Below are 15,364 nucleotides of genomic sequence, written 5' to 3'. Positions count from 1 at the left end.
CAAATCAGCTAGTGCTCACTGACTCCGCCCCCTGCCCCTCTCAGAAGTGCCAGCCTGGCCCAGGTGAATGCCATGCTGAGAGAACAACTGGATCAGGCAAGCTTGGCCAACCAGGCTCTGAGTGAGGACATCCGCAAGGTGACCAGTGACTGGACCCGCAGCTGCAAGGAGCTGGAGCAGAGGGAGGCAGCATGGAGGCGCGAGGAAGAGGTGAGTGGGTGCTGGTAGGACAGCATGCCCGAGGAGGGGCCCTGCAGGGGTGGGGAGGGGTGGGGAGCCTGACCAGCTGTGCACAGTAGCAGTGCTCACGGCCATCTGGGAGAGCTGGCCTTGGTTACAAATGCCCTGGGCAGTTTCTTTTACTCCTCATGGAGTGCAGTGTTGTCATTGTCTCGTGTAGAGTGTTAAGTGACCAGGTCATGGTCATGGTCACCCCTTGGCAGCTGGGAGGCCTATCCAGGCCCTGGGTGCTCTTTGCCCTCTGGAAAATGCAGGTCCATCCCTAGACCATGCTGGCAGGGCAGGCGCTGGGGCAGGAATGCCACAGTGATCTCAGCGTCTGTCCCCTAGTCCTTCAACGCCTACTTCAGCAGCGAGCACAGCCGCCTGCTCCTCCTCTGGAGACAGGTCATGGGGCTTCGAAGGCTGGTCAGCGAGGTGAAGATGGGCACAGAGAGGTGAGGCTTGGCTGCTGGGGCCATGGGGTGCATCCTGCCATGGGCTCCCTGGGGATGCGGGAGGCAGCTGACGGGGAGAGAGGCAGTCAGCACTGCTGGCGCTCAGCCGGACAGCACTCTCTGTGGTGGTGTTTCATCTAGTATGCACTGCCCCTCTGAGGCAGGAACTGTCCTACTTCCATTTCACACCAGAGATCAGAGAGGTGAAGTGATCTTCTCAGGTCACACAGCAGAGAGTAGCTGAGTTCACACTGAAGCCTGCCTCCCTGTTTGTCTTTATATAGTTTGTTTGAATCAGGAGCCACAGATAGTCACAAAATGGGACTAAAGGTTTTTTTTTTTTGAGACAATATCTCACTATGTAGCTCTGTCTAGTCTCGAATTCAGAGATCCACCTGCTTCTGCCTCCTGAGTGCTTGGATTAAAGGCATGCATTACCGCACCCAGTAGTTTTACATTTTGGAATCTGGAATCTTCTTTCTTAGAGTCTTATGTATTCCAGGCTGTTCTTTTTTTTTTTTTTTTAAGATTTCTTTATTTATTATGTATACAATATCCTGCCTGCAAGCCAGAAGAGGACATCAGATCTCATTATAGATGGTTGTGAGCCACCATGTAGTTGCTGGGAATTGAACTCATGACCTTTGGAAGAGCAGCCAGTGCTCTTAACCTCTGAGCCATTCTCTCTAGTCCCCTCCAGGCTGTTCTTGAACTCACTAATCAGAAGACAATGACCTTGACCTTCTGCTCCTCCTGTCGACACTGGAGTGCTGGAATTACAGGCTTGGGCTACCATGCTGATTTATGTGCTCCTGGGGATTAAACCTGGGGCTTTATGTGTGTTAGTCAAACACTTGACCAGCTGAGCCATGGCCCCAGCCCAGGGCTTGAAGCTTTTTCTTCCAAGTGCTGGGGTTACAGGTCTATTTTGCCTACCATACAGATCTGTGGTTAGAGCTGCAGAACTCAGGACCTCTGGAAGAGCAGCCATTACTCTTAACCTCTGAGCCTTTCTCCAGCACCAGTTTTTTTTTTTTAATTTTTAAATTTTTAGACAGGAAATTATTATGTAGCCCTGGCTGGCTTGGAACTTGATCTGTAGACCAGGCTGGTCTCAAACTCACAGAGAACCCTCCTATCTCAGCCTCCCAACTTCTGGGATTAAAGGTGTGTGCCACTCTGCCTGGCTATGTTGAACACTTTTCTATTTTGCTCTTGACTAGGGCACATACTTAAAGGTTCCTAGTTCAAAATGGTACTTACTGGTGAGACGTGTGCCCTCCTGCTAACGTGACCCCTCCCCTTCTCAAGGCGAGTGAGGATGCCAGTCTTTTATGGGGCTTCCTGGGTTGTTTTATAAAGTAAATAAAGCAGCTTCCACCCACCCGACTCCTTGTCTGTCACATACCCCCTTGTCTTGGAGTATACACTCTGTGTATAATTTAATCTTTAGTTCTCCATTTTATTTTATTTTTTATTTTTTAGTGTGTGTGTGTGTGTGTGTGTGTGTGTGTGTGTGTGTGTGTGTGTACACATGTGTGGTGGCTAAGTACAACCTTTATGATTCAGTTCTCTCCTTCCACCATGTAGGTCCCCAAGATCAAACCCAGGTCACCAGACTTGGCAGCAGGCACCCTTACCCCTAAGCCATTTCACTGTCCCCCATTCCCGTTTCTGCAAGGTCTCACTCTGTATAGCCCAGGCTAGCCTTGAATGCGATGGTCCTGCTTCTGCCTCCTGAGAACTTTGATGGCAAGTATGTGCTACCATCTGGCTCAGCTTGGCTGTTCTTGAAGAAGCCTTCCTCCTTTGTTCATTCTCCTGGGAGGTGTGCACATCAGAGTAGCTTCCCTGTTGGTTTTTCTTGGCTGTAGGACCCGCTGAATGGATCTACCATCGTTTATTGAATAGCCATCTCCTTTTTAATGTATGTTTTGATATCATCAGGATTTCCACAAGTGCTTTGCCACCATGAGTTATCTGCATTGCCTTGTGCTGGGCTTATGGGAGATGTGGCCGTCATAGATGCAAAGCGCCCGGTGTTCATACTTTTCAGGGCCTTTTCTGGTTGCCTTCCACTATGGCCTTACCCACTTGCCCTCCCATCAGCTGGGTAGGGGAAGGCCAGTTTCCCCACCCACACTGGGCATTGTGTGACTTTGTTTCCCCACTCTGATAGTGACAGATAGTGTCACAGTGCGGTTTTCTTGATTTGTACTTGGAGGCCACCCCCTGCAACCTCTTATTCTGCTCTCTCTCAGGGACCTACTGCAGCTGGGAGGCGAGCTAGTCCGCACATCCCGGGCTGTCCAGGAGGTGGGCCTGGGACTGAGTGCCAGCCTGCAGCGGGCTGAGAGCCGGGCTGACACGGCTCTGGAGAAGCAAAAACTGCTGCAGGCCCAACTGGAGGAGCAGCTACGGGCCAAGCTGCTCCGGGAGAAGGACCTGGCCCAGCTGCAGGTGCAGAGTGACCTGGACAAGGCCGATCTTAGTGCCAGGTGGGTGGCAGCAGGTCCATCCATGGCCACCTCTCCTGCAGAGGGGTCAGCTGGAGACACAGAGAGAAGTGTGTTCATCAGGCCTGGGACCTTCCCCAGGTTTGCCTGGCTGAGCTTCCCAAATACTGTTTGATGTTCAGAGGACTGGGGTCTAGACATAGTTCAACCTTTGATGACACACGTGACCCCAACTCCTGCCTCCTGGGTGAGCCCCCTCTGCTCTCTCATGAGAAACAGCCAGCTGTCTCTGAAGTGAGAGGTGCCCAGACAAGAGAAGTGGTTTCTCCAGGTGCCATGCCTGGTGGGGGTGGGGTAAATCCTAGGGACCTTGTTCAGTTTGGGGGAGCACAGAGGACAGCTGTTGGTGGGCTTGAGGAGTTGAGGCAGGTCCCCCCACTCATCTCTTTTGCTTCTTCCTCCAGAGTGACAGAGCTGGCCCTGTCAGTGGAACACCTTCAGAATCAGAACACAGAGAAGGACCAGGTCAACAGGACCCTCTCGGACAAGTTGGAGGCTCTGGTGAGATATGGCAGCAAATCCATGGCTGCTGGCTGAGGGCCAGGCTGTTTGGGCCATGTTGAATGTCCCACCCAGACTGGGTGCTGTCCTCTCACAGTGCATGCCAGGCTTAGCACAGTGGCATTCACCTATTCTGTGCCCTCCCACCCTCCCTTCAGCAAGCAATTACACAGCTGAGGAAACCAAAGCCCAAGGGTCTCCCATTCAGTATGTGGGGAGTCAGGACTTGGGCTCCCAGGGAAAGTCTCCCCACAAGATGCATACCCCCAAGGCATGGCCTGGGGCAGGGTTTGGGCTCTTCTTCACTAGGCCAGGTGCCTGGGACAGGGCACTGTGCTTCTCCGGGCTTCATCTGTTCAGGGAGGGCAGCAGGCCTGTGGGTATTGCAGTAACTGCTACCTGAGCAGGACATGAAGGAGAGACTTCGTACTTTGACATAACCATGACCAACCTTTTTTGTCACAAGGAATCTCTGCGGATCCAGGAGCAGGCAGCCCTGGACACTGAGGATGGAGAGGGGCTGCAGCAGACCCTGAGGGACCTGGCACAGGTATGGCTACAGCTCACACAGGGCCCTCCACACTTTTCTGGGCCCCAGTGCCACACCATTTGGAGACTAAGGGTGAACTGGAAGTGGATGGGGCCTATTCAACCTGGCCACTGGTTCAGCCAGCCTTGCCCTAATTAGCCCCTGTGAGAACTGTGAGGACACTGAAGAGCAGTGAGTAGGAGGCCCTGCCTGGCCGGCAGCACACTGCTGAAGACTCAGGAAGTCTTCTTGAGGGAAGGAGCTTGTTGGAAGTGTAATGTTGCCTCGCTCAGGTCTGTGACAGCTAACCCCGACTCCCCTTTCCTGACCCTCCCTCAAGGCTGCCCTATCAGACACCGAGAGTGGCATTCAACTCAGCAGCTCAGAGCGCACAGCGGACACCTCTGATGGCAGCCTGCGGGGCCTCTCTGGCCCGCGGACGCCGACCCCTCCGAGGCACTCCTCCCCTGGCCGAGGTCGTTCCCCACGCCGAGGCCTGTCCCCAGCCTGCTCTGACTCCTCTACGCTCACGCTGATCCACTCTGCCCTGCACAAGCGCCAGCTGCAGGTCCAGGTAGGAAGACGCCTGAGCATCTCCGAGCCAAGGACTCAGGGGGCGGGGCCTGGGCCCCGAGAAACCGCTGCTGATAGAGAGTTCTAGAGAGAATTTGAGCCTGGAGTACCTGAATGGCTGGGAGTGCCTCAGAAAAGGAGTTAGAACTCGGGGCTAGGACCCTCGTAAAAAGACTAGGAGGAGGAATTTGAGTCTAGGATAAGGAGAGCTTGGGAACTAGGGGTGGGGTGGCAGGAAGGACACGAGGGGGCGGGGCCTAGGCCCTTGTGGGCGGAGTCAGCATCTAGGATCCGGTGCTCTTGGGCGGTTTGCCTGCCTATGGGGAGCCAGGTTGGAGTTGCTCTGGCCTAGGGCAGTGAGGACACAGGAGTGGAGGAGAGTGCTCTCTGCTGGCCCAGGCGCATCCAGTGCTATGGAGCTGTTAGGAGAGAGTGAGTGGGCTCTTCCAGACCCCACAACCCCCATATCTCAGGACATGCGTGGGCGCTATGAAGCCAGCCAAGACCTTTTGGGCACCGTACGCAAGCAGCTCAGTGATAGCGAGGGCGAGCGGCGTGGCCTGGAGGAGCAGCTACAGCGCTTGAGGGACCAGATGGCTGCTACAGCTCAAGCCCAAGAGGATGCGCAGCGAGAGGCCCAGCGCCTACGCAGCGCCAACGAGCTCCTGAGCAGGTGCGGGGCCTAAGGACCAGCAGGAGGCGCTGGACCTAGCCAACCAGGCTTGTTCCAATGGAGGGTCCAGCTAGCTGCAAGATGTGGTTTTCAAGGAAGTGAAATTTCAGTTCTTGTTACCTTAGCCTCATTTCAAGTGCTCTCATTGCCACGTGTGGTTATAGAACGTTCTAGAACTATGCTATTCTGAACTGTTTCTTGTTAGTTTGTTTCCTCTGGCTGAGAATGAACCCAAGCCTGGTGTATACCAGGGAAGTACTTTACCATTAAGCTACATCCCTGCCATCCTAGAGACAGTTGTTGTTTGTCTGTTTGTTTATGGATTTATTTATTTTTTGATACAGGGTTTCTCTGTGTAGCCTTGGCTGTCCTTGAACTCACTTTGTGGACCAGACTGGCCTCAAAATCTCAGAGATCTGTCTGCCTCTGCCTTCCAAGTGCTGGGATTAAAGGTATGCGCTACCACCCAGATGGCAGAGATTTTTTTTAAGACTTTTTATTTTTTATTTTTGTTTTTTTTCGAGACAGGGTTTCGCTGTGTAGCCTTGGCTGTCCTGGACCTGCTTTGTAGACCAGGCTGGCCTCGAACTCACAGTGATCTGCCTGCCTCTGCCTCCGGAGTGCTGGGATTAAAGGCATGAGCGACATCACCCGGCTTAAATGTAATAATGTGTGTGTGTGTGTGTGTGTGTGTGTGTGTGAGAGAGAGAGAGAGGGAGAGGGAGAGGGAGAGAGAGAGAGAGAGAGAGAGAGAGAGAGAGAGAGAGAGACACTATCCTCCCCTTAGCTACCTGGTAGTTTTTTGTTTTGTTTTGTTTTTAAGATTTATTTATTATGTATACAGTGCTCTAGCTGCACATACACCTGCAGGCCAGAAGAGGGCATCAGATCTCATTATAGATAGTTGTGAGCCACCATGTGGTTGCTGGGAATTGAACTCAGGACCACTGGAAGAGCAGTCAATGTCTTAGCCTCTGAGCCATCTCTCCAGCCCTGTGGTAGTTTTTAAATTTTGTTGTTGCTGTTTTTAATTTTCTAAGTAAAAACAGGAAAGCTAGGCATGATGGGCACATGCCGTTAACCCCAACATTTGGGAAGCAGAAGCAGGTAGATCTCTGTGAGTTCAATGCCAGCCTGGTCTACATAGGGAGCTCTAGGCCAGCTAGGACCTGCCTCAAACAAACAAACAAGTCTCTAAGAAAAGCAGGTACTAGATGCGCACATTTGCAACCCAGCACTTAGAACGCTGAGGCAGGAGGCTTGTCCAAGTTTGAGGTCAGCACAGGCTATAAAGCAGCTCTAAGCTAGCCAGGGCTACATAATAAGGCTAGCCTGGTCTGCAGAACCAGTTCAGGACAACCAGGGCTACATAGGAAACCTTGCCTGGAAAAACAACAAAAGAAAACAAACAAAACAGGGAGAGAAAAAATGAAAATAGAGATGAACTCAAAGTACATTCCCATCTCTGCCAGCTTTACCTGCTTCTCTTTTTTTTGTTTGTTTGTTTTTGTTTTTTGTTTTTTTGTTTTTTTTTTTGTTTTTTGAGACAGAGTTCCTCTGTGTTAGCCTTGGCTGTCCTGGACTCACTTTGTAGACCAGGCTGGCCTCAAACTCACAGCGATCCACCTGCCTCTGCCTCCCAAATGCTAAGGCGTGCACCACCATTGCCCAACTTCACCCGCTTATCTTAACTCTGGTTTTGCCTTGCATAGTCCTGGCAGTATGGAAGCACAGTAGGCGTTCATGTTCATGTGTGCACTGTGTACCAGGCTGTTTGCCAAGTGTTGTACCCACATTATCTCAGTTGATGTGTATCTGGTGACAGTCAGAGCTGTTGTCATACAGCAGCTGAAAGACTTTCCAGACTCTCGCTCTGAGGCTGATGGAAGTGGCAGGGCAGCTCATTTGAGACCAAGCCTTTGCTTTCCTCTTCTGGGAAGGAACTGGGCCTTTTAAACATTTATGTCCATACTGAGAGCCCCATTTTGTGTTCTGTTCTTAATATCGTGCCAGGAGTTGGTATATAGCGTAATTAGGGGTTTCCACTCTAGTAAAGAGATAAGCAGCCTGCAGCCTGATCTAGAAACCCCAGTGAGAGAGGATGCAGCCTGTGTCAGGACCATGGAGCTTGGGAAGAGGGCAACTCTGTGTGAGCCTTTGGCATTCCCCGTGACTTCCTCCTCCTCTGCCGCACACCGCGGCCATGCTGCTGCTCCTGCAGTGGGAAACTCTGGGGTCCAGACAGAGCCAGCTCTGTTTGGCTTGCCAGGATTGAGGGTGGGGGATGGCACAGGTGGTTCTTGGCCATCCTAGATGCCTGTGTGTCCTAGGAGCCTGGCTCTGGCCTCTTCCACCTGCTGGGGTGCTTGCAGGTGACACCAGCCCCTCCATCCATTCCTCTGGGCTTGTAGGTGTACAGGCTGGGAGAGGGAGAGCCAGGTTCTCAGTGCTGGCTGGCATCAGTGAGATGAGTCAGCTGTGAGAAGCATCAGGGAATGCTTCCTGGAGGCAGTGCTCTGGAGGACAGAGGATGTGATCAGAGTCAGCCACCTTCCCTGGGAGAGAGTAGCCTCAGAAATACCCTCTGCTCTCTCTACTTGTCCTATAGGGAGAAGGGCAGCCTGGCACACAGCCTACAGGTGACACAGCAGCAGGCTGAGGAGCTGCGCCAGGAGCTGGAAAAGCTGCAGGCTGCCCAGGAGGAGCTGAGGCGTCAGCACACCCAGCTGGAGGATGAGCAGGAGGACACGGTGCAGGAGGGCGCCAGGGCCCGCAGAGAGCTGGAGCGCAGGTGGGCGGGCCCCTGCTCACCTCCCTACCGGGCCCTTCCAGTGCAGTCTTGGAGATAGCATCCCCATGTCCTGGGTCTTCTAAGCAGCCCCACTCCAGAAAATGGAGTGCAGTCACTGTGGGGCCAGGAGGAGAAGGCTTGGATGATAAGAACAATGATTAAAGATTAATAATAATAGTTGGGCAGTCATGGCGCATGCCTTTAATCTCAGCACTTGAGAGGCAGAGGCATGTGGATCTCTATGAGTTAGTTCAAGGCCAGCCTGGTCTATAGAGTGAGTTCTAGGACAGCCAGGACCACACAGAGAAACCCTGTCTTGATAACTTCCCCCCAAAAAGAGTAATAATATTTATTTAAGAAATGTAAGGTGGGACTAGGGAGATGGCTCAGAGGTTAAGGGCACTGGCTGCTCTTCCAAAGGTCCTGAGTTCAATTCCCAGCAACCACATGGTGGCTCACAACCATCTATAATGAGATCTAGTGCCCTCTTCTGGCCTGCAGGTGTGCATGCAGGCAGAGCACTGTATACATAATAAATGAATCTAAAAAAAGAGAAAGAAATGTAGGATGCTAGTCATGTACACTTTTAATCCCAGCACTCAGATGCAGAGGTGGGTGGATCTGTGGGTTTCAGGGTAGCTAGGGCTATGTATAGAGACCTTGTCCCCCCCCCCCCAAAAAAAAAAGAAAGAAAAGAAAAGTGACAATAGTAATGTTAAGTGCCAGAGACCGATTAAAGCTCTTGGACTCCCTTGTTCAGTCCTCAGCTGTGATTTAGAAAGAGCCCCACCCCAACCCTTCCTCCCCACAGTGCTCTTACCTGCTGAGCCATCTCTGCAGCCCCATTTGATACATAGTAAAACTGAGGCACTTGGGGTGGGATCATGAAGCTTGCCCCAGGATTTTGCCCTGCATTGTTTAGGTCCGAGGCACAGGGAGTGATGGTGTTGTTGTCAGTGGGTGTGTAGTTTCTGAAGCCTTGGGGAGGCAGCAGGCACCATCTGAAGTACCTCCTGTGTGGCACCACAGCATCACAAGGCTTTGTGGATGTCACAGTTGATTCCCAGAGTCGCAGCTAATGCGGTGGGCTAGATTTTTTGGGGGGGGTGAGGCTCTTGCCCTCGGTATCCTACCAGTGCCCACTCTGGCCTGCATGGGGCACAGAGGAGTGAGGTGACAGGCGTCCCCTGTCCCACAGTCATAGGCAGCTGGAGCAACTGGAAGTAAAGCGCTCAGGGCTGGCTAAGGAGTTGGTGGAGGTGCGGGAGGCACTGAGCTGTGCCGTACTCCAGAGGGACGTGCTGCAGACAGAGAAGGCAGAGGTGGCCGAGGCGCTGACCAAGGTGAGTCGTGACATCCACATGGTTCTTCCCTCTGGCCACAAACTTCAGGCTGCTGTCTAAGCGTGTCATTGACCCCTTCCTCGGAATATAGACTGATCTCTCTCTCTCTCTCTCTCTCTCTCTCTCTCTCTCTCTCTCTCTCTCTTTCTCGTGTGTGTGTGTGTGTGTGTGTGTGTGTGTGTGTGTGTGTGTGCGCGCGCATACTCATGTTTTAAGTCTTTCATTGCTCCCTGCTGTGTTTACTACACTAGCTGGATCTTGAGCTGCTTCTGGGGATCCTCCTGTCTGCCCCTGTCTTGCTATGGGATCACTGGGCTTCTGTCTACAGCTTGTACATGGACTCTAGAGATTTGAACTCATGTCCTTATGCTTGAGTGGCAAGAGCTTTACCCACTGAGCCACAGGCTGATCCAGGCCACTGGTCCTTGCTTCTTCAGGGGCTCCTGAGACCAGAGGTTGAAGTTCAGGATTGCCTGATCCTTTCTGTGGAGATGGGTCCTGGAACTGAGAAAGTTGGGGTCATGGTCCTGGGAGCCCTTGGAAGGTGTTTGTCCACTTCTGGCAGCCTAGATCTTACATGATGGCGCCCTAGGCTGCACCTGGAGCCTCTTCTGACCCCGGACTCTGCCTTCCAGACCTTTCTTTAGCAGCTCTAGGGTTATGAGGTGCCTTCAAACAACCTCCCAGGCTGAGGCCTTCTTTAATGGGGATTGCCTGACTTGTGTCAACCCTTTCTCCCTGGCCCTAACCTGTCTGCGAGGGTCTGCTTCTTTGGATCTCTCCCTGACTGTGGCTTTCCTGTCCCCACTGCAGGCTGAGGCTGGCCGTGCACAGCTGGAGCTCTCCATAACCAAGCTGAGGGCTGAGGAGGCCTCCCTGCGAGACTCCTTGTCCAAGCTGAGTGCCCTTAATGAGAGTCTAGCCCAGGACAAGCTAGAATTAAACCGCCTCATTGCCCAGGTAGACTGTGCCCCTGCCCCACATGTTCTCTACCAGGGAGGCAGCATAGAGGCATGCCGGGCTTCCACACTCTGCTGTCTACCCTGTTGCCCACCTCTCACCCCGACTGCCCTTCTTTGTCCCTGGCTTGTAAATATTAGAAAGATGCTCTGGGCCAGCTCTATTCTGCTGCTTTGTTCTCAACACCATAAGCATCTTTCCTCCACCCTAGGGAGCCTCCCCTGGACTAGTGGGGACCACTGGAGGGATGGAGGGGGCATCCTGGTCCTGGGAGGGTCCCTTGCTCCTCCAGATCTCTATCTACACAGCTAGAGGAAGAAAAGGCAGTGCTCCTGAGCCGACAGCAGCAGGCAGAGCATGCCACTACACTGGCTGTGGAGGAGCAGGAACGGTTGGAGCACCAGAGGCTGGAGCAGGAAGTGGAGCGGCAGGGCCTGGAAGGTTCGCTGTGTGTGGCTGAGCAGGCCCGGGAGGCACTGGAGCAGCAGCTCCTTGCACTGCGCAGTGAACGCAGCCATCTGCAGGAGCAGTTGGCCCAGGTGAGCTGAGCCCCCAAGCAGATGTGTGGGTAGGGGCTCCTGGCCACTCATGTGCTATTCTGGGATAAGCCACAGGCTCAGGCGCTTGCCACCTCTACTAGCTGAGGGCCTTGAATGCGCTATTATACCCTGCATGCCTCTGCTACCATGTCTGTCTCGGGCTACGAGATTCTGTCACTTAGAGGATATGCTGGCTCTGTGCCGGATGGAGAAGATCCATCATATAAAGGAAGTAGAGACTCAGGGAACTGGAACCACACAGCTGGAAGGCAGCTTAGGGTTCCAGGGCTCCGGGCCTGCAATGGAGCCTGTGTCCTGGGGTCCATGTGCAGCTCCAGCTGCTCCCTGCAGCCTGTACAGCTGTTCTCATTGCTGTTTGCTGTGTTCAGCTTCTCAGAAAGTTTTGGGTACAGGGCGAAGTGAATGACCAGGCCCATGTTTTTGCACATGCATGCATTTGCAGGTATAGAAAAGACTAGGGCTTCCCTAGGCACACCAGTGCAGGGCCTGTGCTGAAACCCCAGCCTCCTGCTACCAGGCCAGGGCTGGACCTAAGCCCCACATTAGAGTGCTGCATGGTGAACCAGCCAGAGCTTCTGCTCATAGTCCCTGGGGTGGCCAGCTCTCCCGGCAGCTCAATGGACGGGACCAGGAGCTGGAGCAGGCCCTGCGGGAGTCACAGCGGCAGGTGGAGGCACTGGAGCGCGCAGCCCGGGAGAAGGAGGCACTGGCCAAGGAGCGGGCTGGCCTGGCTGTGCAGCTGGCAGCAGCAGAGCGTGAGGGCCGGACCCTGTCAGAGGAGGCCATTCGCCTGCGGTAAGGGGTGGGCTTTGCCCAGCTCCCTGCAGGGGGCGTGCCTGGGGCCACATCTTGACCAGCCACGCCCTGGGGTTAACCCTGAGGAACAGTTACTTAGGAGCCAGGCTTACCAACGCAGCCTAGCTCGGGTGCAGTCTCCCCCAGAGAGCCCAGGTCTAGCTGGGCAGGTAGGCTGGCATTTGGCCCATCCTGGCTGCACCCTGAGACCCACAGTTTCCTGGGGCTGGGGAGCCTGGGTGCCAAGGCCTCAGGGACTGTGTGCTCTAGCTTGGAGAAGGAAGCCCTGGAGAGCAGCCTGTTTGACGTGCAGAGGCAGCTGGCTCAGCTCGAGGCCCGCCGGGAGCAAGTAGAAGCTGATGGTCAAGCCCTGCTGCTGGCCAAGGAAACCCTGACCGGTACGAGGGTCTAGGCCCCTGCTGGACTTCAGCTGTGGGTACTGGGGTCTAGCAGAGGGTAGGAGCCCTGGTGAGGCTATGGCTGACCTGGATGCCTGTCCTGAGTTGTCACATGGCTCCCTGAGTGGGTCCCGCCCTCTCTGAGCTGTAGGTTTCTCCAACATTAGAGGTAGGGGAATGCCCGCCTCCCTAGCCAGTTGCCGCGATGGAGGTAAAGGAGCATGTGGAGGCCTTGGCACAGTGCCAGCTGTGGCTGCTGTTTCTTCGTCATCAAGGGGCCTGGAGAGTTCTGAGGTCCCTATAGAACCATCAGCTGCTTTCATGAATCTCAGCCCCACGGTCCCAGTCCAAGGTCCCCACACTCTCTAAATCAGTCACTCCAGCTCAGCAGAGGAGCTAAGCTTGGGTCACAGAAATTGACTAGACTGAGTCAGACAGACCCAGGAAGGGCAGTGCTAGTGGGCTTACACCTGGGCAGGGCTAGTGGGCTTACACCTGGGCAGGGCTAGTGGGCTTACACCTGGGCAGGGCTAGTGGGCTTATACCTGGGCAGTGCTAGTGGGCTTACACCTGGGCAGTGCTAGTGGGCTTACACCTGGGCAGTGCTAGTGTGCTTACACCTGGGCAGTGCTAGTGGGCTTACACCTGGGCAGTGCTAAGTGGGCTTACACCTGGGCAGTGCTAGTGGGCTTACACCTGGGCAGTGCTAGTGGGCTTACACCTGGGCAGGGCTAGTGGACTTACACCTGGGCAGTGCTAAGTGGGCTTACACCTGGGCAGGGCTAGTGGGCTTACACCTGGGCAGGGCTAGTGGGCTTACACCTGGGCAGGGCTAGTGGGCTTACACCTGGGCAGTGCTAAGTGGGCTTACACCTGGGCAGGGCTAGTGGGCTTACACCTGGGCAGTGCTAAGTGGGCTTACACCTGGGCAGTGCTAGTGGGCTTACACCTGGGCAGTGCTAGTGGGCTTACACCTGGGCAGGGCTAGTGGGCTTACACCTGGGCAGAGCTAGTGGGCTTACACCTGGGCAGGGCTAGTGGGCTTACACCTGGGCAGTGCTAAGTGGGCTTACACCTGGGCAGTGCTAGTGGGCTTACACCTGGGCAGTGCTAAGTGGGCTTACACCTGGGCAGTGCTAGTGGGCTTACACCTGGGCAGTGCTAGTGGGCTTACACCTGGGCAGGGCTAGTGGGCTTACACCTGGGCAGGGCTAGTGGGCTTACACCTGGGCAGGGCTAGTGTGCTTACACCTGGGCAGTGCTAGTGGGCTTACACCTGGGCAGGGCTAGTGGGCTTACACCTGGGCAGGGCTAGTGGGCTTACACCTGGGCAGTGCTAGTGGGCTTACACCTGGGCAGTGCTAGTGGGCTTACACCTGGGCAGGGCTAGTGGGCTTACACCTGGGCAGGGCTAGTGGGCTTACACCTGGGCAGGGCTAGTGTGCTTACACCTGGGCAGTGCTAGTGGGCTTACACCTGGGCAGGGCTAGTGGGCTTACACCTGGGCAGTGCTAGTGGGCTTACACCTGGGCAGGGCTAGTGGGCTTACACCTGGGCAGGGCTAGTGGGCTTACACCTGGGCAGGGCTAGTGTGCTTACACCTGGGCAGTGCTAGTGGGCTTACACCTGGGCAGTGCTAGTGGGCTTACACCTGGGCAGGGCTAGTGGGCTTACACCTGGGCAGTGCTAGTGGGCTTACACCTGGGCAGTGCTAGTGGGCTTACACCTGGGCAGGGCTAGTGGGCTTACACCTGGGCAGGGCTAGTGGGCTTACACCTGGGCAGGGCTAGTGTGCTTACACCTGGGCAGTGCTAGTGGGCTTACACCTGGGCAGTGCTAGTGGGCTTACACCTGGGCAGTGCTAGTGGGCTTACACCTGGGCAGTGCTAGTGGGCTTACACCTGGGCAGGGCTAGTGGGCTTACACCTGGGCAGTGCTAAGTGGGCTTACACCTGGGCAGTGCTAGTGTGCTTACACCTGGGCAGTGCTAGTGGGCTTACACCTGGGCAGGGCTAGTGGGCTTACACCTGGGCAGGGCTAGTGGGGTTACACCTGGGCAGGGCTAGTGGGCTTACACCTGGGCAAGGCTAATGGGCTTACACCTGGGCAGGGCTAGTGGGCTTACACCTGGGCAGGGCTAGTGGGCTTATACCTGGGCAATGCACTTACTGGTACTGGTGGAATACACCTTCTGTTTGCCCCTCAGTGAGGAGTGTTGTCTGTAACAGAGACACTCCGTAAAGCTAAGCAGCTCAGGGGTCACTGCTCTTGGAGCATCATCTCTGATGTGGATGAGGTTAAGTTAACAAGGCACACCAGTCAAGTGCTGGGATGTGCTGGAGGCTATGGAGTGTGACCAGCTGCTTGGCCCAGCAAGCATGTCAGTAACGGAGTCATGATTGTTTTGATATCCTTCCCCTCCATGTAGCCCTTCTCATCAGGCACTCTGTCCCTTGTACATGAGGACGACAGAGCCAGAGAGCCCATGTGGCAAATTGGTATCCAGAGGGGGTGAGCCACTTCCTCAAGGAACTCGGCAGAGGTGCCAGGCAAGCTCTCTTCCCTCCGTTTTGCCCATGCTGCTCATCTGGTGCGAGTCTGCTGGCCCTGAGGGAGGTTGTGACTCAGCCCTGCCTTCCTGCTATCCCTCCTGTGCAGGGGAGCTGGCAGGCCTGCGGCAGCAGGTAACAGCCACCGAAGAGAAAGCAGCGCTGGACAAGGAGCTGATGACCCAGAAGCTATTGCAAGCCGAGCGGGAGGCGCAGGCCTCTCTGCGGGAGCTGCGGACAGCCCATGAGGAAGACCTTCAGAGACTCCAGCGTGAAAAGGTTCGCTCAGCTGGGGAGGAGTAGGCAGGCTCTGTGATCTGGGGAGGCATCTGCCCAGTTCCCTGCTCTCAGTTTCTACATCTGTGAACCAGGCCTTTATGTCTACGTAAAGGCTCTGGGGACAGCTGAGAAGGTCTGTGGGAGTTGTTTATCAGATGTAAAGAGTTCTAAGCCCCAAGTTAGGGCCAATCCTGGTGAACCTGATGGAGACCCACAGTTG

General features: G+C 54.7%; 1 protein-coding gene across 6 annotated transcripts in view; it reads left to right on the top strand.

Annotated features, from left to right (window-relative positions):
* CROCC (ciliary rootlet coiled-coil, rootletin) overlaps nt 1-15,364 on the top strand; it is a 45,635-nt gene that overhangs the window by 11,084 nt on the left and 19,187 nt on the right. For 5 of the 6 annotated variants that reach the window (XM_084786440.1, XM_084786442.1, XM_084786441.1 and 2 more), the window contains 14 exons: nt 45-210; nt 571-677; nt 2,939-3,175; nt 3,598-3,694; nt 4,161-4,244; nt 4,564-4,797; nt 5,270-5,469; nt 8,078-8,260; nt 9,459-9,603; nt 10,417-10,563; nt 10,872-11,102; nt 11,725-11,918; nt 12,189-12,316; nt 14,975-15,144. In XM_084786440.1, coding sequence (XP_084642566.1) covers nt 45-210; nt 571-677; nt 2,939-3,175; nt 3,598-3,694; nt 4,161-4,244; nt 4,564-4,797; nt 5,270-5,469; nt 8,078-8,260; nt 9,459-9,603; nt 10,417-10,563; nt 10,872-11,102; nt 11,725-11,918; nt 12,189-12,316; nt 14,975-15,144 — 2,323 coding nt within the window. The remainder of the gene's footprint in view (nt 1-44; nt 211-570; nt 678-2,938; nt 3,176-3,597; nt 3,695-4,160; nt 4,245-4,563; nt 4,798-5,269; nt 5,470-8,077; nt 8,261-9,458; nt 9,604-10,416; nt 10,564-10,871; nt 11,103-11,724; nt 11,919-12,188; nt 12,317-14,974; nt 15,145-15,364) is intronic. The other variant, XM_084786438.1, reaches the window with a different exon arrangement.

Source organism: Acomys minous (assembly GCF_964271855.1).
Source record: "Acomys minous genome assembly, chromosome: 6".
Taxonomy (NCBI): Eukaryota; Metazoa; Chordata; class Mammalia; order Rodentia; family Muridae; genus Acomys; species Acomys minous.
The sequence above is the reverse complement of the archived record's forward strand: the minus strand, read 5'-3'. Positions and strand labels throughout refer to the sequence as shown.